Consider the following 21,484-nt stretch of genomic DNA (forward strand, 5'->3'; position numbering starts at 1 on the left):
TCTAGACAAACTGAATCTGGAAGTGTGCAGCTTCTGTCTCTCACACCATCTAATGTAGATTTTCCAGACCCTATGGTAGTTAGCCGCAGACACTGGCTTGCGGGCCCTCAACATGGTCTGAATAACCTCATCCGAAAACCCCTTTTTCTTCAGTAAGGCGGTTTCATAAGCCACGCCGTCAAACTTAGACGAGCTGGGTCCTCGTGAAGGAACGGCCCTTGTAACAACAGGTCCTGGCGTAGAGGAAGTTTCCATGACTCCTTGGACAACCTTAGTACATTGGAGTACCAAGACCTCCTGGGCCAGTCTGGAGCAATCAGAATTGCTTGTACCTTTTGGTCCCTTATCTTCCTCAATACCCTCGGTAACATGGGCAAGGGAGGAAAAATGTACACCATCTGGAACTCCCACGGCACTGTCATGGCGTCCACCGCCCATGCAGTCGAATCCCTTACTCGGGAGCAAAACGTCTGAAGCTGACGGTTCGATCTCGTTGCCATAAGGTCTATGTCTGGGAGACCCCAACGACTGACAATCTCTTGAAAGACTTCTCGATGGAGAGACCACTCTCCCTCCTGTAGGGATTCTCTGCTGAGGTAATCCGCCTCCACATTTTTGACTCCCGGTATAAAAATGGCCGATAATGCTGGAACATTGATCTCCGCCCAGCTGAAGATTTTGGATACCTCTGCCATAGCCATCTTGCTGCGAGTCCCGCCTTGATGGTTCAAATAGGCCACCGTCGTGGCATTGTCCGACTGAACTTTCAGTGGAGACCCTCTGAGATACGTCTCCGCCTGTAGTAAGGCATTCAGTACTGCCCTCAGTTCTAGAATGTTTATGGGTAATTTTGTCTCCTCTACTGACCAAAGCCCCTGCAGTCTCAGATGAAGGGTCACTGCCCCCCAGCCCTTCAGACTGGCGTCGGTCGTAATGACCAGCCAATCCCAAGACCTGAGAGACTTTCCCATTTGTAAATTCTCCACATCTGTCCACCACAAGAGAGACCTCCTGGACTCCGTGGACAGGTAAAGAATCTCCAATTTCATCCTTTTGGCATCTCCTGACCAACAAGCCAGGATGTTCCATTGAAAAATTCCGGAGTGGAACCTGGCATACTGCAAGGTTTCGAAGGTCGCCACCATCTTTCCTAGTAGTCTGACTCCCTGCCACACTGATGGTGCCGGGGCTTGTAGAATTTCCAAGACCATCAGTCGAATTTCCATCGATTTGGATTCTGGGAGAAACACCCTGTGAAGATGTGTGTCTATGATCACCCCCAAAAATTTCAGAGTCTGCGTTGGTGTCAAGTGGGACTTGGGTAAATTTAAAATCCAACCCTGATCTCTTAAAAACTGTGTCGCTCTCTCCAGGTGGATCATCAACTTCTCTGCCGATTCCGCTTTGAAAAGCAAATCGTCCAGGTAAGGGATAACAGTTATCCCCCCCAACCTGAGAACTGCCGCCATAATGGACATCACTTTGGTGAATACTCTCGGAGCTGTGGCTAGTCCAAAGGGAAGTGCCTGGAATTGCCAATGCTTCTCTCCTATTGCAAATCTTAGCAAGGACTGGAATTCCCTGTGAATGGGAACATGGAGATAGGCATCTTGAATGTCTACTGATGCTAAAAACTCCCCTGGTTCTATACTCAGCAGCACTGACCGTAGAGATTCCATGCGAAAGTGATCCACCCAGAGATGAGCATTCAAAGATTTTAAGTTTAGAATGGGTCTGAAAGACCCGTCTGGCTTGGGAACCAAAAAGAGTATTGAGTAAAACCCTTTTCTTCTCTCCCCTAGGGGCACTGGAATGACCACCCCCTTCTCCTCTAGAGATATGGCTGCTGCCAAAAGAGAAGCTCTGAGGGAGGCTGTTTTTGGTAAGGGCGTTGGAAGGAACCTGCGAGGGGGCGGTCCCCTTAGCTTTATCTGATATCCTTCTGAAACAATTGAAAGCACCCACGGATCCTCCGTGGCTACCCTCCAACTGTCCTGAAATTGCAGGAGTCGACCCCCTACCCTGATTCCAGAACAGGGAGTCGCCGCCCCGTCATGCCGAGGGTTTGTCCTCCCCCTTGGCAATGTGCTTCTTATTAAAGGCGCCAAACCTGGACTTGGACGTCCTACCTCTGCCGGCCTGAAATCTTCCCCGGCCTGATTGACCTCTGCCAGATGCTCCCCCCCTAAAGGTGGAACGAAAGGACTGCTTGAACACTCCAAATTTCGACCCAGTAGACTTTGAAGTAGTGGGAAGAAAAGTGCTCTTACCACCCGTTGCCTGTTTGATTATCTCCTCCAATTCAGAGCCAAACAACAACTCCCCTTTAAAGGGGATATTCTCTAAGGACTTCTTGGACTCACTATCTGCGTCCCAAGCCTTTAGCCAGAGAGCCCTTCTGGCCGTGACAGACGTGACCGAGACTTTTGACGCCATCTTGGCGCCCTCCTCGCTGGCCTCACCAATGTACTCTGCGGCACACCTTAACTTTTCCACCATGGCCAAAGCTTCTGCATCATGCTGCAGATGACTCTCTAAAGACTCAGTCCACTTGATCATGGCCTTAGCCACCCAAGCCGAGGCAATGATGGGCCTCATAGTGAAACCCACTCCCTCAAAAACTGCCTTTAAACAACCTTCTACCTTTTTGTCAACCGGGTCCTTAAAAGCCGCGCCACCCTGCACTGGCAGTGCCGTGGCTTTTGACAATCTGGCCACAGAGGAGTTCACCAAAGGAACTTTCTCCCACACCTTAACATGATTTTCCGGCATGGGATACATGTTTGCATATTTTTTGGCCATTAATAACCTCTTGTCTGGGACTTTGCCAGCCTCACCCAGCAGAGCCACCATGCCCTCATCAGATGGGAAAGACACTGGATCCTTTTTACTCCGCTTAAACACACACTGTGCAGAAGACTTTTCTTCTACAGGTAAATCCAATGCCTGTTTGACGGCCCAAATGAGGTCCTCAATACCAGAGGCTGAGAAATCTGCTTCCTCCCCCTGTGACCATGTTAAATCCTCTTCCTCCACATCATCATCAGCATATACAGGAGGAACCACTGTGGAACTCTGCCGCAGCATAAATTCATCAGAAACCTTCGTGAATTGCTCCAAAAGGGAAGACATTTTATGTACCCCCTGAGCAGTATCCTGCATAGTCTGCAGCAATATGGGGTCTCCCTGTGAAAGGGGAAGAGATCCCTGAGATGAGGGAATGGGACCTGGTGATCCCACCAACGATCCCCTTTGCCTGTTTAATGCCTCTGCTAAAGCTTTCACAGACTGTCCCAAAGCCACAGCCCAGGCCGGCTCAGCCTCCCTGGGACTAGTAGTGCGAGTTCCACAGGGGACAGCTTCACAGGAAGGGCATAATTCCCCCTGGTCCAACTGTTCAACCGACATATTAACATTACATTTTTTGCAATGATAAAACATCTCAAGCGCTCCCTCCCCAGCAACAGAACTGCCTTCGTCCGCCATGATAATATAAAGTATTAAACACTGCACAACGTTCAGGCAAAGTCACAGAGCAATGCACCAAGTGTACTTATCTGTCTTCCTGTTGCTTAGCGATACAGTGGAGGAAGCGTTCACCAGAGAGACTTCCAAGCAGGCTCTGTCTTTCTCCGCTCCGCAGCAAGCACAGAGTAATGGCGCCAGAAACGAGTGGAAGAGTCCAATCTTCCAAACCCTGAGGGAAGTCGCGCTTTTGGCGCCAAATCCTCCTCGGACGCACCCACCTTGTCTCTCTCTATCTCCAGTAACTCCCCCTCTAGGGATTACTTGGAGTTGCCCAGAAACGCTGGGCGTCCTGTAAGGAGCTTCAACTCCCCTGGGGGATTTCAGCTCCCAAACCGTTAAAGATGGCGTCCGCCATCGCTGGAGGACCCTTCCCCAAGATCCCCTTCTAGCAAGGCGCTGGATGGGGTCCCCCGTGGCCCAGGACCAGTCTCCGTCTGAGCGGAGCTCAGCGCTGTGCAGAGCGCACATTCTCCCTGAATGTACCTCTCCGCACACAGGACACTGACAGGACGCGCTTCTGTCTGTGTCCTGCTGCGCTCTCAGCATGTAATGACTTCTGCAGAAGTCCTATGCTGGCAAAACCTGCACTATAAGTTAAGAAAATAATAAAACCTAACTAAAAAACCAAAGAATAAAAGTGTGGCTGCGCGCAGCCACTCAGCATTGCACCCACTCCTGTGGGCACCTAAACGAAACTGAGGCATGATGGGATGCAGAAGGGAGGAGCCTGCTCCCAAAGTTTTGAAGCATAGGTGCCTGGCTCCTGGCGGACCCCTCTACATCCCAAGGTTAGCTGTGTCACCGGACTGGACGAAAGAGAAATAAAATGCTCAGTGAAAATGCATGGAAACAAACCATCTGGACCACAATGTGGAAATTCATTTTTATTACAGGCTATGCACAAATGAACCAGATTATAGCGATATTTCAAAATGGCACCAGGGTTCCCCATCCTGTTACCTAAATAAAGGGTTCCCTTTCCCAAGGGTCCATTTTTTGGGGCCAGGGGAAGAGCCAGTCAAGTATATACTGCCTACAGTATTTCTACAATTATACTGTATGTAAGGAAACTTAATATATATTATAATTATTATGTTTTGTAGTCTAGAGACACAGACATGGCATACCATGGGGAAATCCGTTGGAAGGGGACGCGTGTGCGTCTCGTTCACGTGTCTCCGCTTCCGGCGGTTGGCGATCTGACCGCCAGGCTCCTGCTGGAAGAGAGCAGCGCCATCTATAGAAGCTGATTGGTTAGTTCTTTTATATCCCTCCACTTTATTTCTCTCCAAACTTTGATAAATCTCTCCCCATGTCAGCATAATAAACTGGGGGCACAAAATCAAATCCTCAATTACACTTAAGGCCCCCATACACTACAGCCATGGGCCGATTTGACCCATTTCCGACGGATTGGGCCCACATCGGATGCGCGTGATGTCCCATTGGTTCCGATGCACGGTCCTCAGCATGCAGGTCCTACCTCCGACCCTCCTAAGTGGCTTTTTTTTACCCACTCTCCCCATCTCCCCAGTTATAAGAGAGGTTATACTTTTTTTGTGCATATCCTGTAATGTAAAAAAACTAAAAGGTTTACATTTTCTACATTGCTGTCTGGTTGCGCTGTATTTGTTGAGTTTTTTTTGTGGTTGTTACAGACTCACATTAATGCTGCTACAATGCTAGTGCCAATTTAGCCATATGCATCATGTGTCCAGCATAGCCTTGGAGATTTGGGGAATTGAGCACTGCACTGGAGTTCATTTTTTGCTGGTAGCTGAGCATACCTCCCAACACTCCTTGATAAAAAGAAGTGGGACAAAATTGACCATGCCCTTATTTGCCCAGCCCATGAGCAACCTCACCACACACCTGATGATGTCCTGGACACTCCCCTCAATCTGATCAACCACACACATTGGTCTCTTAGGAAAAATCTGACTTTTAGAAACCTGGACTTTTGGGGGGTATGCCTGTGGCGTGACATCACCCGCTTTCTACTTGTGTTGCTGAGTCCTTACACTATATGGCACAGTATCCCATTGGCCACACCCGCTGTATTTGTTCTTTTGCCTATTTATGACCTCTCATTATTTTTTTTAAGGATCAGAACACCTTATTTATTTAGCACAGCAAATCCTATATTACAAAAAGGCTAAAGCTGCTCCTCACCTCTATGGGGGGCGGGGGGATTATAGTTCTTTGCACACGGGCTGCCACTAGATGGCGCATGACAGAGCATTTCACATGATGCCAGAATGCCGACGGCGCTGAAATTACTGTTATGTTGTTCTGTCATTTAGATGGGCTGGTAACAAGTCATTAATAATGATTACCCCAAAAGAAAAACAATCACCATGCAGTTTAGTGTATTTTAATGACATATATGTAACGTTTCATAAATGGTTGGAAGAGCATTGAACGCCGACACACTGCTGTAGAACATATCAAGAAGTCGAGTTTCAGTCAATATTCTAGATCTCGACTTCGATTTCAGTTGGAACTTTGGTATATATTCAATTGATGTCGAAACTGCTCTCTTGCCGAAGAGACGGCAGTTTGCGACATGAATAGATCGGAAGGGCTTCTAATCTGTTCAATCCTAGCTGTTTTATTTGGCAGGTAGACATGTTCCGACCTGCCGAAAACCCGGTGGAATAGCCGCTAATCCACCTGCTTTTGCCGGAAATTCAGGCAAAACCAATAGGTTTTGGCCATGTTTCTGGAAAACTCCGTCCGACATGAAAACATGCTGGATTGAGTCAGAGAGGACGGCGCCGGGTGAGCAGCAACTTACACGGCGCCGTCCACCACTTCCCTTACCCTCTGGCCACCTTCCGTCGCTGCCCGTACCCGGCCCGCCGCACTCACCTGTGCCCGGCCCTGTCCAGCCTCACGCTTCCTCCTGCCGCCACCCGTCGCTGCACTCACCTGGTCCCCGCACAGGCCGGGTGAGCATCAATCAGTGGCCAAATCTGACATCCGAATTTAGCCGCTGATTGAATGATGGATGCCAGATCCATTCCGGCAAAAGAACGTTGGAATGGATCCGTCATCAACTGAATATACTCCTGTGTGTGTTCATCCCGATTGTACATTGAAGAAACCAGCTTAATTCAGAAGAGATTATAAGCAGTCATTTCATTTCTTCTTTGCTGAATAAAATGAAATGTTTTAGGCTCTAATGCTTTATGTTCAGGTGAATGTAAATATCTTAATAAAATATGGTATAAACTTGTTGCTCCAGGGCAATCCTGGAGACCTCTGTGTTGAACAGCAGAAACACAGGGGCAGACATTAAGGGGTCTGGAGATTTTGGTAGCCAGGTAATTTGAGGTCTCACTTGCAATTCCGCAATCCCACAAACGTAGGCAGAGATCGGATTCTGGGGTCTGCTTCCAAGACCAGAATGTGAGTGTGCAGCTGTGTAAGCACGAAGCAGACAAATTGGGGGGGACAAGAATAAGTGATATGAGAGATGATTTACAAATGTGTTATATTTTCTTCTTTATGATCCTCTGTTTCAGCTTGATCCTGGGAGACCTTTGCCTTCTCCAAATGACCTAAAAAGAAAAATACTCATTAAAAACAAGCGTTTGAAAGCGGAAGTGGAAAAGAGTATGTGTAATGCTTCCTTCTCTCATTGTTTATCTAGTCCATTATTTCACAGACACAAAAACCTTAAAGGGCAAAATGATGTTATAAATGGGGACCACCAGATATAGGTAGCGCGGTGGTCCCCACCGCGCTACCTATATCTCTTATCCAATAAAAGGTAATGAATAGACAGTTTATTTTCAATTATCACGGTAAACTTTCAAATTTAAAAAAGATAGAAAAAATAAACAATATAAAAATACCGTCATATAAGAAGACTCGGTGTAAACCAGTAACTTGCCTTGGCCATTTGATGTCCTAATATTAAACCTGCTGGTGTACCCAGGGGTAAATTGAAGATGGGATGTTGCTAATAGCAACCAATCAAATTCTATGGGGGAAATTTACTAAGATGGGAGTTTTATTTCAGATGTGATGTTGCTATGGACAAATAATCATATACTACCTATTATCTTCTAGAAGTTGCAAAATAAATAAGAAGTAGATTCTGATTGGTTGCCCATAGCAACATCCCATCTGAAATAGAACTCCAATCTTAGAATTTTTTTTTTACCCTGTAGGGATATCAGCAATTTTAATGAAATTCCAGTCCATCAATTAACTAGTGACCAGTGGGGTCACATCACAAAGTACCTCTGTGTTGGCTCGTGTGCTGTAAGCGTCAGACGCACTTTGACGTATGACTGTGAGGTTTCCTTGTCTTGTACAATTCTTGGGTTTAATGCAATGAGTTGAATATTTAGATTCATAAAACTTTAAGAGTTTTGGAAAAAAAACTCCTAGGATTAATTTACCGTATTACTACATACTTGTATAATTGTCTTCCATGTCAACAGAGCAGCTCGAGGCTTTAAAAAGTATGATGGAGGCTGGAGAGACGGTGGCACCGGTCAGCATCCTTGAAGATGACATTGAGGAAGAAACAGAAAACGGTATTTATGTCTGAAATTGTTTTCGGTTTCTTTTGTTTATATTATTGATATTGTTGATATTTGGGTGCCGGGTGGTCACTATACCGACATTGGTTCAAATGCCCAACAGTCGGGATCCCAACTGACAGGGCTAGTCTTCCTCATCCTCAACCCCTATAGAGGACCTTTGGCGAGCGTAGCAAGAGGCTTCTTTGTGCTCGCCCCCCTGACGGAGTACCGGTGGTCGGGATTCCGATGTCTGTATACTGACAGCCAAAATCCTGACTGTTGGGCCGTCATAACACTACCTGATATTTTGGGAGGAGTCCCATATACTATTTAAACGTATTGCTAAAACTTATTTCAGTGTTGTAGTGAGATAGACATAAACCATACCTCGTGGAGAGTTGCAGGCAGGGAGGAGCAGCCGGTCACTATGGAGAGCAGGTCCGCCCCCCTTTGTGGCGCTATGCCACTATTTTTGTACGTGCAAGAAAGGGCCACGGTGACCTGATTCTATGAGCATCACGTCATTGTGCCCCCTTTCCGGTCCATTGTGGTAGAAATTGAGCTGGATTGGGTGAGATGCTGGGGAGTGACCTACCCTTCTGGGTGGCTACAGGACTATACAAAGAATTGGGATGTCATCTGTCATCTCCGGGAGACAAGACAGGCACACTATAAACATACACTAAAATAACAAAAACATGAATAACGTGAGCAAACTGCGAAGAGTGCCCGGCTTACAGGGAAGTGATTAGGAGAAACTTCTTGGTTATAACGTAGACCAACCTTATATTTATGTTTTGTCAGATATTAAAGGAATCGCCATCTTTACTCATATGCTCCCCAGACACAGCAACTCTTTGGCTGGAGGCAAATAGCAGACAACGCAAGTACACGTCCAAGCCCTCGTAAACCCAGAGTTGCAATGCAACAAATGTCTTTTCATTGGGTAAATAGGGTAGGACAACATAATCTAACTCACAATAGCTCCACGGAACGTTTCCTATTGTAATCCTCCTAGCATTGGCCATTCTAGCTTCTGTGTTAGAGCAAACATAGAGTGTAAGCCTATGAACAGGATCCCCGAAGCCTCTTTGTATCTCTGAGAACACCCAGTCTTGTTTTAGACAACAGTAAAGTGCTATAAGGAATATAAATCATGTCTTGTTTATTTTGCCTTCCTGGGGATCGGTGAGAGGGAGGTCCGGGGGAGTGACGGGAATAATCACTATCCGTGGCACTGAGTAAAAGGAGTCATTGGTTAGATCCAGGAGTGTTGACTAATCTCCAAGTATACTGCATACTGTAACTCATACAAACTTGTGAGTCATTGCATAATTCTGGGAGAGTAAATCCGTATATTAGAGTTTCCTAAACTCTACCATTATAGGTTTTAAGGATATCCATGTTTAAGCACATGTGACTCAGTTAGTATCTCAGTCAGTTTGATTTAAACGTCTGAACCTAAGCATGGATATCCGTAAAACATAGACTGTAATCAGGAGCTCTTTAATAGAGGAGGAGGCCCATGTGAAGCCTCCTCCGACCGGGCCCCCTACTCTGTTCCGCACAGAGCAATAGAGTCTGAGTGATAGAAGGGCTCAAACTCTGCTGCACATGTGCAGGGCTCCAGAAAAATGGTGCAGCTGCCATTTTTCCTGCCATTTCGCCAGCGCTGCTGCCTTCATAGGGGCAAGTATTTAAAAAATGGGTGCAGTGTGGGCCTCTTGGAACTCAGGGGGCCGTATAATGCACCCATCATAATTCTCCACTGACTGTAGAGGTGTAGTTTGGGAATCTGCCATAATACATCAGCATGAACAGAAAAATCCATCACTATAGATATATTTACTTCTTAGTCACATTTTTTCTAAATAATCTTCATGAAATGTGACCTTTTTCTGAGCAGTTTTTGTCTGTGTACTTTTATATTAGCTGACCAAGAAGAGGAAGCCCATCCGGAATTCAAGTTTGGGAGTGAGATTTCAGCAGATGACCTCAGCCAAAAAGAAGTTACAGCAAACATTGCAAAAAAAGTAATTCATTTGTACTTGTGTTAATGTGAAATTAGTGACTGTCCGTGCGTGTGTGGGGTGCTATTACGTTTTTGGTTTAATTGGTATATGTCGCTGCTTCTTAATGATGGCAGTCATAGGGGTATAGTCAATGCTTTTTGCGAGCTGTGACAGCGAGCAGTGCTGCCTGCTCGCTGTCACAGTATTCAACTGACCCCCCTGCACACACCGATTCCCCCTCGCTAGGTTTTTGGAGCGAGGGGGAAACGGCGTATGCGGCCGCTAAAACAGCCAGGCTCGCGGCTAAATGCAGCGGGCTCCCTGCATTAGCCGAGAGCCTCGCTGTTTGGGGGGATCTAGCTGTCCTGTGACAGTGAGGATTTCCCCGGAACCTAGAATAGGGTGAGCGGCCAGCGCGGGGGTTAAACAGCGAGGATCGCTTGTTTTTGGTGATCCCCGTCATTCAACTCCCTCGCCGGCCACATTGAATACGGCCCATAGTATAGACTGCATCAATATCTAATATAAGCAGATCAAGGGGGTTATTCAATCTGTGTTGGGAGTCCCCCCCTGTAACCAGTGAATAGATATTATGCGCATGTGGACAGTGTCTACTCATGCCCCCACAGTGGCGAAACCAGGGACGTGGTCTAACGGCATACAGTACATTTTCCAGTAGCCTCTTCCCTTATTGGGAATTTATCACTGTAACCTTACAGTAGCATACTTCCTTAATCTCCAAGAATGTTTGCAACCCCCCCCCCCCCCCCCCCATTATACAGTGATGCGTTGGGAAGAACCACTGTGACGCCTTTACAATCCCGCAGAGGAAGCGTTAAAAGTCGGCAGATGTGCTTGGTAAATATTATGTTATCTTGCAGGACAAACAAAATGTCTCATGGCCCACCCCATAGAGATCATTATCTCCCACTGTATAAAACCACCTTGCAGCACACTCCGGTGTATTATGATGGTTAGCCTGCTTTTCGCGCAGAACCCCCAATGCGCCCGTACACCCACCGCAGAAGGAGCATTATTGTCCCTCCCTCTGGTCATCGCCTTCCTTGTACACTGAGACATACGCTTCATGTGGCGTGTGTGTAAGAATTAAATGCGCTGTCACAAAGAGGAATATCAGCTAGTAGCGCACGTTCTATCTTCACGCGTCACGTCTTTGCTACAAAACCCGGCCTTCTCTGTTTAGTGCAATGTTCGCATTTGTTTTGTTGTTGTTCTATAAAGACATAATAAAAAATAAGTATACCTAATGAAAGTGGTAAAGCAGTTGTGTTTCCTCCTTTAGGTAGTTGAAGATTCTGAGCCAGAAAACAATAACAAAAAGGTGACAATCATATCCAATACTCTGTGAACAAGTATAATAACGGCCTGGACATCTAGGTGTCTTCGGTTTGTAGTTTCTGCAAGAAAGCAGATACAAGTGGCAGCTACAGTACTACTCATAAACCATGCACGGAGTATATACAGTATACACTGCATTATAAGGCTAATATCAGTTGCAGTGGGCTCCGTGCATTAGCCGCGAGCCTCGCTGTTTGGGGCAATCCTCGCCATCTTCTGACAGCGAGGATTTCCCCGGCGCGTTGAATAAGGTGAGCGGCCGGCGCAGGGATTAAACAGTGAGGATTGCTTGTTTTCGGAGTTCCCCGCTGTATAACCCCCTCACCAGCAGCATTGAATATGGCCCAATGCTGATAAAAACAATGTCCAGGCCCGGAATGTATATCGTGTATGTGACATTATGACGGGGACTATAGTATATATAAAGTTTGGATACTTCCAGAATAAACATGTAAAAGATGTTTGTTACAGTTTAAAAAAGTCCTCCATTCGGACGAGTAATTGGCTGTGTAGTCGAATAATGATAAACCAATAGAACGCATGTAGTGAATAACGATGGATGCACTAGACATGAAAGGTGTTACCATGCACCCGGAGGAACAGACTGAGTGTGCGTGATGACAGTTCCAAGCATGAACATTGTTGGTTGATAACAATTGGAGAGTTACATCTGGCTGCTTTCCTATGTAAATTATATTGCTTGTTTTTATATGCTTTAAAATGGTTGTTATGAAAACATCCAGTAGTTAAGGTTAAGGGTAGTGTATTCAATTACATGCAATAAAAAACGGTGGTCATTATTGGACTATCCAAATGCGATAACACATGGAATCCGGTATAAGTATTTGGACCCATGTGTTATCACGTAGTATGCTTCCACATAATCTCCAATAAGAGCCAACATCGGGCACTAAATGAATTAAATGACTGCCGATAATTGGGTACCCCCCCCCCATAAGTACACTGTGCAGTCTGAAGACAGAAACACACGTGTGGATTTCAGATCCAGACCACTGGGATTATCATCATCCTGCACTTTGGTGCATGAAACCCCAGACTGGAGGTTTACAAATGAATAACTCCCATGATAAAGCCAGATGTTTAACCACAGCAGTCTGGTTCCATCCTATAGGCTCCATGGTAAAATACAAATAATTTAGTTCATAATAAAGGGGCCCTACCTTCAATTAACAGCCCTCTACATCCGCTAGAGGGTTTGGGGAGATTAAAAGCCATTGGGCCTCACTCACTGAGCCAATGCTTACTAGCATTGGGCCCCTGGATCCACTGGCTGTCAGGTACCAGGGTAAGAAGTGTATTAATTGACAGCATGCACAGTCAGATGGTAATGTTATTGCATGCTGAACTACAAGCACAAGCATGCATATTAGCGAACGTATATATGCAATAAATGAATGACCCATCCACACACATCAATTAACTAATTAATGTATATTATGATTCCATTTTTAGGGCCCTGTAACCGCTGACGATGAACAAGCATGGATGGCTAATTACAAGTATGTCGGTGCCACCACGAATATACATCCATTTTTATCCACAATGATCAACTATGCCCAGCCAGTAAAATTTCAAGGGTTCAAAGTGGCAGAAGGTAACATATGTGCAGTTCATTGTACTCAGCTATTGTGAATATACAGTAACAAGTATAACGTTTATCAAGTATATCATGTTGGTGATAGGAAACGGGCCTCTGCAATATTTTTGTAAATATGTTATAGAATGGCAGCTGATTATGTAATACCCCTAGAGCCAGTCAGAGAGCCTTCTGCCTATAACAGGCACTCTTTGTTCCCTTGGTGGTAAATGCACCCACTGGTACTTAGGATGCCACCAGGACTTAAACCTCAGCAGAAGGGCTTACCCAGTTGGCTGGAGACCACATAGTATAGGCTGGAGTACTAGATAGCAGTATACATAAGGACTGTTACCTAGGGGGTTAATTGGAAGACTCAGAACTAGCTTATAGCTGTAGCAAGTGATTCACTGTGCACTGAAAAGGAGACACATTAGAGGATGTGTAGCTACACTGCGAGTTGCTATGCAGAGCATGGTGTGGATAGTATATTCTAGCAATCTGAGCTCAGGAACAGAGGAAAAGTTTTCTAGGCTGGAATTAATCAAGGGAAGGTTGGCAGGAGAGGCAGTGTACAGGCATGATTCTGATAGGCAGAGTATTCACAGGAACAGGCTAAGTAATTCCTGGACAGGCAGAGTTCCTGCAGGGACCTGGGACAGAGGCCAGCTAATTACACAAAGTATAAGCTATGACCAGAAACAATGAGCAGGCCTGTCTTATGACAGGAAAAGCCACCACGAGCACACTAGGAACAGGAAACGCCCACAATAATTAATGATTACCCACAGCACATACTTCTGGCTTCTTGAGCTCTAAGCAAGCAGAGATGCAGTAGTTGCCCAGCATCTCGATTGCCCAGCAACCGGTAGGGACCTCCTGGTACTGCGCTGGAAGATGCGATGTCCCAGCAACCAGGAAACGTCATAGCAGCTTGTAAAAAAAGAAGTCTGACTTGTATAAACACTTCGCTTCCACAGTGCCCCTAGTGTCAGATTATGGGATTGCTTTGCCTGACGTAGGACACAAACGCAATTTACACAAAATTAACACAGGCTCTCATTGCAGCAGCTCAGTATATTTCAGAGATGCAATCACAGGATCCATTCTGCACATGCACAGAACGTGTCCGCACTTTCCTAATAATCTAAAAATTGCTGGTCTAATAGCGTATGCGGTCCAACCCATATGTGCCTACCTGACCCTCTCCATATGAGAGAAAATGCTCTGTTCCTGGACTTCCCTGGTAATGTATGATTGCTATCACCTGTGGGGAGCTAGGTAATTGATAAGAAACAATGCAAATAGTGGCTGGGCCTCCTCTACATCTATGTGATTTTCAGTATTAGAGTATACTGTCCTATGTAAGAGATCATTCTTTATAAAGAGAGAGAGAGTGCCGTATACATTGGGCCTGATTCAGAGATGATCGCTGATCAGCTAATTCGCAGATCGATTGATAATCGATTGAGACTTTGCAAATGTACGGATCGTATCTTGCATGCACCACCCCAAATAGTGATAGAAAATGCATATGGATTGTAAGTGCAATGTGACCGAAGGTTAACTGACAGGAAGCTGGCGTTTGTGGGCGGTAACCGTATGTTTTATGGGAGTGTCCGAAAAAAGATGCCCAGGCGTTTTAGGAGAGGTTCTGTGACATCAGCGGCCAGTCTCGATCAGCCTGTCCCTGTCGCAGGGTTGGGAAAACCATTAGATCAGTCATGTCCAAACTATGGCCCTCCAGCTGTTGTGAAACTACATCATGCCTTGCCACAGTTTTGCTATTAGGGAATGCTTAAACTATGGCAAGGCATGCTGGGATGTGTAGTTTTACAACAGCTGGAGGGCCATAGTTTGGACATTTGCACACAGTCATCTGCAGATCAGCGACCAGGTCTGAATCTGGGCCACATTGTGAGGCATGCATTTAGCAAAAAATCCACAAGTTGGCGCCATATAGGTAGCTGTAAATATAATACTGGATGTAAATACTGTACATCAAGGGAACATATTTAATAATAAACTGCAAATACAGATATGTGCCTCTCCATTGTGATATGATTTAACCCTTTGAGTGCCAAGGGAATATGTCAAAATAGGTGCGAAAATGGCCGAGCAAACCTTTTTATTAACATTAAGATCCTCAAAATATCCATTAAAAAAAATGCCAACGCCGCTCACAGCGGGGTGCAATATCTAACCCTTTGAGCGCCAAACAAATTTTACCAAAATAGGTGTGAAATATATTTGTGAGACAAGCAAACCTATTTATTCATCATAAATGACCTATTTTTACTTTATGTAGGGAGTATAATCTTTTTTTACACAACAATTTATGTTTGATTTTATATAACAAATGTGAGCGACGCCGGCAGTTTGAGCGGATATTATGCACATCCCTCACAGAGATGTTGGCATTTAAACATTTAACTGAACTTCAATTAAATGACTTTGCTGTGTTTATACCAAAAGAACAGCCGCTGTGAGCGACACTGGCATTTTTAGCAGATATTTGGACAATCGCTCACAGCAACTTTGGCACTCAAAGGGTTAAGCATGTGCTTTTGATGCATCACCTCTGCATACACCGGGTATGTGTGTATATGAAATTGCATGCTTCATATCATAAAAATAATCTTGGATATTAAAAAAACTTTTTTGTGGCATGCATTTTACATAGCCATGCTGTACATTGAAGGGACAGTAATATGGCATAAAACATGAAGATAAAGGTGACTACCCCATTGCGCTTAAAATCTAATGCTGCCCATACACTTGTGCGATCAGATTCAATGCGACATCGCAGTGCGATGTCCATCGAACCCGATCGCATCTTGTGGTGCTAAAGTGCCCCCTTTGCAGCACCCGATGTCGCATGCCATCCTGAGATGGCACATCGGGTGCTGGCAGAGGGCGGCGTTATGTAGTGAAAGAAGTAGCGCTAAGGGCGGCGGGGGTCTGTCAGCGGTGGTGGCAGAATTGTTTAAACAATGGGCATCCCTCTGATTGGCTGAGTTATCTCAGCCAATCAGAGGGCTGCCCAGTGTTTTAAACACTTCTTCCGCCACCGCTGACAGACCCCCACCGCCCACTAGCGCTACTTCTTGAGCTACATAACGCCGTCTCCCTTGCCGCCAGCTGTCCCTCCAGCCCCCTCTCCCCAACCCATGTGGTTAAAAACCACATGCGATTGCTCCTGCAATTCGATAAATATTATGTGCAACACATAAGATCTTGAGACCCGACATTCGACCTGCGTCGAATGTCCCCTTAAAAATGCATACAATCATTTGATTTATCGGCCAGATGTGGTCGAAATTGAATGATTGCATGCAATATCTCAAAAGTGTATGGGTAGCAATAGAGGGTGGGGATCACATGATGCAGCAAGTAGCGGATTAGCAATTGGTGAGGAACGTGCAGTTGGCTGTTGTTCAGCAGTAGCATTGTAAGCCTCCAATAATAAATGAGAAAGCAGTTATAGGCGACTGGCGTTTGTGTCCGAAAGTGTGAGTTTTTAAAAGTGAGAAATGTTGCCTATAGCAACCAATACGATTTTATCGAGCACCTTCTAGAGGATAATCGCTAGAATCTTATTGGTTGTTATGGGCAACATCTCTCTACTTAATATAAATCGGACTTTCTCTTTCAATGGTCCTGGTGACACAGCTCAACACTGGGATGTAGGAGGGTCCGAAGGAGCCAGGCACCTATCCTAAAGTTTTAGAGGGTAGGCTCCTCCCCTACTGCATCCCTGGACTCTTCAGTTCGTGTTAGGTGCCCACTGGAGTGGGTGCTATTCTAAAGGGCTGCAGGAGCAGCCGAAGAATTAGAGTAGTTAGGGGATTTTTATTGTTTTATTAACTTTTACCCTAGCTAGGTAGGCACAGTGTGAGGATTCTCATAGTGAATCCTCACACTGCTAGCGCAGCAGGAGCTGACAGAAGCGCGTCCTGTCAGCTCACTGTGCACAGGGGAGACACTGTCTGGTCTCCCTGTGCAGCGCTTATAGCCTTTTCTAAAAGGCTGCCTGGGCTCCGGAGTACCCTGAAACCGGCTCCACATTTAGGTGGGGATCATGGGGGACAGGCGCTCCGTGATGGCGGCGGCCATTTTATGCGGAGCTTACACGCTGAGCTCCTAGATGAGAGGACAGCAGCGTTGTGACAGGCATGTTCCAAGTGATCCCCAGTTGAGGGGGAGACACTGGAACTAGGAAATCCTACCTGAGGAGCGGCTGGCTGGGGGTGGTTGGCGCCAAAAGGTCACGGACCCCGCAGCAGCAGGGACCTGTGGTCTCTTCCTTCACTCTGACTTTGGCGCCTTTCAGAACGCTTGCAGCGGAGCTGAGCTGGCTTACTGATCCTGGCAGAGTGACTTGGATTTCCTGGGCATCGCTTCCCCGCAGTTGAAACCAACAGACAGATAAGTGATTGGGTGCATTGCCTCTGTATAAACGCTTGTACATTGTTTGCACTGTGTATACTGATAGATATACATTTATCACTTGCATCATGTCTGAGCATCAGGCTGTGGTTTTGGGGGAGGGAGCCCTTAGTGCACTGAGCGCGTGCAATGTTTGCACACAAAAGTTTGTCCCTGAGCAGATGGCCAAGGGGGGCTTATGTATTACTTGCGCTGATGTGAGACCCATGGGCAGTGAACCCCATAGGGCAGAGCAGATGGAACCTGCGTGGGCCAGGGCACTAGGCAGGTCAGTTAACGCTTTGGTGCAGCTTTTGGACAGGCAGAGTGATGGGCTGGTAGAATCACAGAGACCTATGCCATCATCTCAGCAGTCGTCTGGCTCCTTGCCTCTTACCCAGGCAGATCCTGCGCTGATTCAGGTGATGCAGGATACTGCTAAAGGGATCAACAGGTTCAGTGAAATGCTGGACAAAATGGATGATGTGGCAGGGACCCCTAGAAGGTCTTATGCTTTAACTACTGTGGTAGATGAGGAGGAAGGAGAGTATACTGACATCCCCTGGGATCAGGGTGATGATGTGGAAGAGAACTCTGCTGCTGGTATAGAGGATCTCATTGTAGCTGTGAAGCAGGCTTTAAAGCTGTCTGTGGAGGATAAGACTCCTGTTAAAGGTGTTTTTAAGCGACAGCGGAAGGAGGCTGTTACTTTTCCTTCAGATGAGGGGTTACAGGAATTGTTAGAAGGGGCTTGGAAAACTCCTGATAAGAGGCTACAGATGCCTAAGCGATTCCTTAGTCTGTACCCCATGCCAGAGTCTCATGCGGAGCTCTGGGAAAAGGTCCCAGTTGTGGACGCTTCAGTGGCACGTTTGTCCAAGGCTACTGTATTACCAGTACAGGGCGGTGCAGCTTTCAAAGATTCTGTGGATAAAAAGCTGGAGGGTAACCTCAAGGCTATCTTTGAAGGGGTGGGGTTTACCTTACGGCCCCTTATTGCTTCAGCCTGGGTCTCTAAGGCCATGATAGAGTGGGCTGGTGAATTATGCACCATGCTGCAGGCTGACCCTGGTGCGTTACTGCTTGCAGAAAAGATTAAGGCAGCTGCAGAATATGCAGTGGAAGCAGAGGAGGAAGCTATTAAAATGGCAACCAGAGTGTCCACAGTCTCCATTAATGCCAGGAGAGTGCTTTGGCTTAAAGCCTGGGAAGCAGACAATGAGTCCAAGAAGGCTCTGGAAACATTAGCCTTCAAAGGAAAGGTACTTTTTGGTACCGAATTAGAGGAGATTATAAAGCAGGCCACGGGCGGCAAAAGTACATTCCTGCCGGCCTCCTCAGCAAAGCAGACGTCCAGATTTTCTGCTTTTAAGCCGTCCTTTCGGTCCTCCCCTAGAGGCGGTGCGTCCTTTCGAGGACAGTCTTTCAGGGGAAGGTTTCAGTCCTCTAGAGGCAAGACACAAAAGTCAAAATTTGGCTCTTTTCACAAGAAGCCTGCCACAAAGGGAGAGGAAAAACCCTCTGCATGACTGTCAGGGGCTTCGCCAGACAGTGACAAAAGTGGGGGGGCGTCTCACACTCTTCAGGGACGCTTGGGCTTCTCTAGGCCAGGATGCCTGGGTGTTAGATATTATAACACAGGGTTACAAAATTCCTTGCAGAGGGCCGCCTCCGAAGAGGTTCATCCCCACATCCTTACCAAAGGAGGCACGGCTTCGTACAGCTGTTGTGAGAGCAGCTCACTCCCTTTTGGAAAAAGGGGTGGTTACACCAGTCCCCAGGGCAGAGTGGAAGAAAGGCTTTTACTCCACGCTGTTCCTGGTGCCCAAACCAGACGGGTCTTTCAGACCAATACTAAATTTGAAGTCCCTAAATGTTCATTTATGGGTAGACCATTTCAAAATGGAGTCCCTACGGTCAGTACTCCTGAGTCTGGACCAGGGAGAATTTTTGGCGTCCATGGATGTCCAGGACGCATATTTGCACGTTCCTATACACCCGGAGCATCAGACCTTGTTGAGGTTTGCCATAGGAGACCTGCATTTACAATTCCGGGCGTTACCCTTTGGGCTAGCAACCGCGCCAAGGGTATTCACAAAGATAATGTCAGTAATGGCGGCGGTGCTGAGGCTCAGGGGAATCACAGTAATACCCTATTTGGACGATCTCCTGTTCAAAGCAGAGTCAGCAGCCATGCTGCAGAGTCACTTGGCAGAGGCCATCAGTTTTTTGCAGGCTCACGGCTGGATTTTAAATTTGCAAAAATCTCAGTTGGTACCGTCACAAAGGCTCCAATTCTTGGGAGTCATACTGGACACCCATCTTCATCGGGTATTCCTCCCGGAGGTAAAGGCCAGGGATCTGGTCACCCTAGTCCAGGAGATTCTCAGGGCTCAGAGCATTTCAGTATGGAGGTGCCTCAAGCTCCTGGGGAAGATGGTGGCGTCATTCGAGACGCTTCAATTTGCCAGGTTCCACTCTCGGAGGTTCCAATGGAACATTTTGTCAGCCTGGTCAGGAAACACTTTGACCATGAAACCCGAGATGATAGTGCTGTCTTCGGACACCCGAGAATCCTTGAAATGGTGGACAGAAGTAGATTCCCTTCAGTGGGGTCGGTCATTACAGACCTGGGACTGGTTGATAGTAACTACCGACGCCAGTCTCAGGGGCTGGGGGGCAATAGTCCTGGATTTCAGGCTTCAGGGCCTGTGGACGGCAGAGGAATCAGCGTTACCAATCAACATCTTGGAGCTGAGAGCTGTCTGGAAAGTGATTTTCTTGGCGGGAGACAGGTTACAGAACCTCCCTTTGAGGATTCAGACCGACAATGCCACAGCTGTGGCGTATCTGAATAACCAGGGAGGTACACGCAGCAGATTGGCCATGTGGGAGGTGTCCAGAATCTTCCTATGGGCGGAACAGAATGTTCCAGCTGTATCGGCTATATTCATTCCAGGAATAGAGAATATAGAAGCCGACTTCCTGAGCAGGGAGGAGCTCAAGGAAGGGGAATGGAGCTTACACCCTCAGGTGTTTCACCAAATCACTTCGATGTGGGGAACTCCGGATGTGGACCTGATGGCATCCAGGGTCAACCGTCAAGTGCCCAGGTTCTATGCCAGAACAAGGGATCCACTAGCGGAGGCTGTGGATGCCATGACTATTCACTGGCAGGGAGATTTCCTTTATGCATTCCCACCAGTACCAATGTTACCGAGACTTCTGAAGAAAATACAGGGGCAGAAGGTTCCAGTGATCTTAGTGGCCCCAGATTGGCCAAGGAGGTCCTGGTACTCGAGGCTTCAGAGGTTGTCTGTGGACTCATGGCGTCTACCTCTGAGACCAGACCTTCTAAGACAAGGCCCATTCAATCACCTGGATTCAGATCGATTGATTTTGACGGCCTGGCTATTGAAACCACCATTTTGAAAAGAAAAGGGTTTTCTGAGGCAGTAGTACAGACGATGATAAAAGCCAGAAAAGCTGTATCTTCGGCAAATTATTATAGAGTCTGGAAGACTTACATTCGATGGTGTGAGAGAAGAAAGGCTCATACATCTCATTTTAAGCTATCAAGAATGATGGAATTCTTACAAGATGGTTTTTCATCGGGCCTAAGCCTTCAGTCACTGAAGGTGCAGATTTCGGCCTTGTCCATCTATTTCCAGAAAAAGATAGCCATTTTGCCGGAAATTCAAACCTTTTTACAAGGAGTATCCAGGTTGAAACCTCCATACAAGCAACCAGTAGCACCTTGGGATCTATCACTGGTTTTGGAATGCCTTCAAAAGGCACCTTTTGAACCTTTAAGGTCGGCTGACTTTAAGTTTCTCACGTGGAAGCTAGTGTTTTTGTTAGCAGTAGCATCTGCTAAAAGAGTTTCAGAGTTGGGAGCCTTGTCATGTAAATCTCCCTTCTTAATTTTTCATGATGACAGGGCTGTTTTAAGAACAGTGCCTCAGTTTTTACCGAAGGTGGTATCTACCTTCCATTTAAATCAGGAGATAGTTCTACCTGTG

At 46.5% G+C, this 21,484-nt stretch overlaps 1 protein-coding gene across 6 annotated transcripts in view; it reads left to right on the top strand.

The window, feature by feature from the left end:
- Nucleotides 1–21,484, top strand: part of PLCB4 (phospholipase C beta 4) — a 305,420-nt gene that overhangs the window by 236,333 nt on the left and 47,603 nt on the right. For all 6 annotated transcript variants that reach the window (XM_083175639.1, XM_083175638.1, XM_083175634.1 and 3 more), the window contains exons 18-22: nucleotides 7,056–7,146; nucleotides 7,983–8,078; nucleotides 9,999–10,099; nucleotides 11,382–11,420; nucleotides 12,911–13,052. In XM_083175639.1, the coding sequence (XP_083031765.1) occupies nucleotides 7,056–7,146; nucleotides 7,983–8,078; nucleotides 9,999–10,099; nucleotides 11,382–11,420; nucleotides 12,911–13,052 (469 nt within the window). The remainder of the gene's footprint in view (nucleotides 1–7,055; nucleotides 7,147–7,982; nucleotides 8,079–9,998; nucleotides 10,100–11,381; nucleotides 11,421–12,910; nucleotides 13,053–21,484) is intronic.

The sequence above is a fragment of the Crinia signifera genome, chromosome 3, assembly GCF_055691185.1.
Source record: "Crinia signifera chromosome 3, ASM5569118v1, whole genome shotgun sequence".
NCBI lineage: Eukaryota > Metazoa > Chordata > Amphibia > Anura > Myobatrachidae > Crinia > Crinia signifera.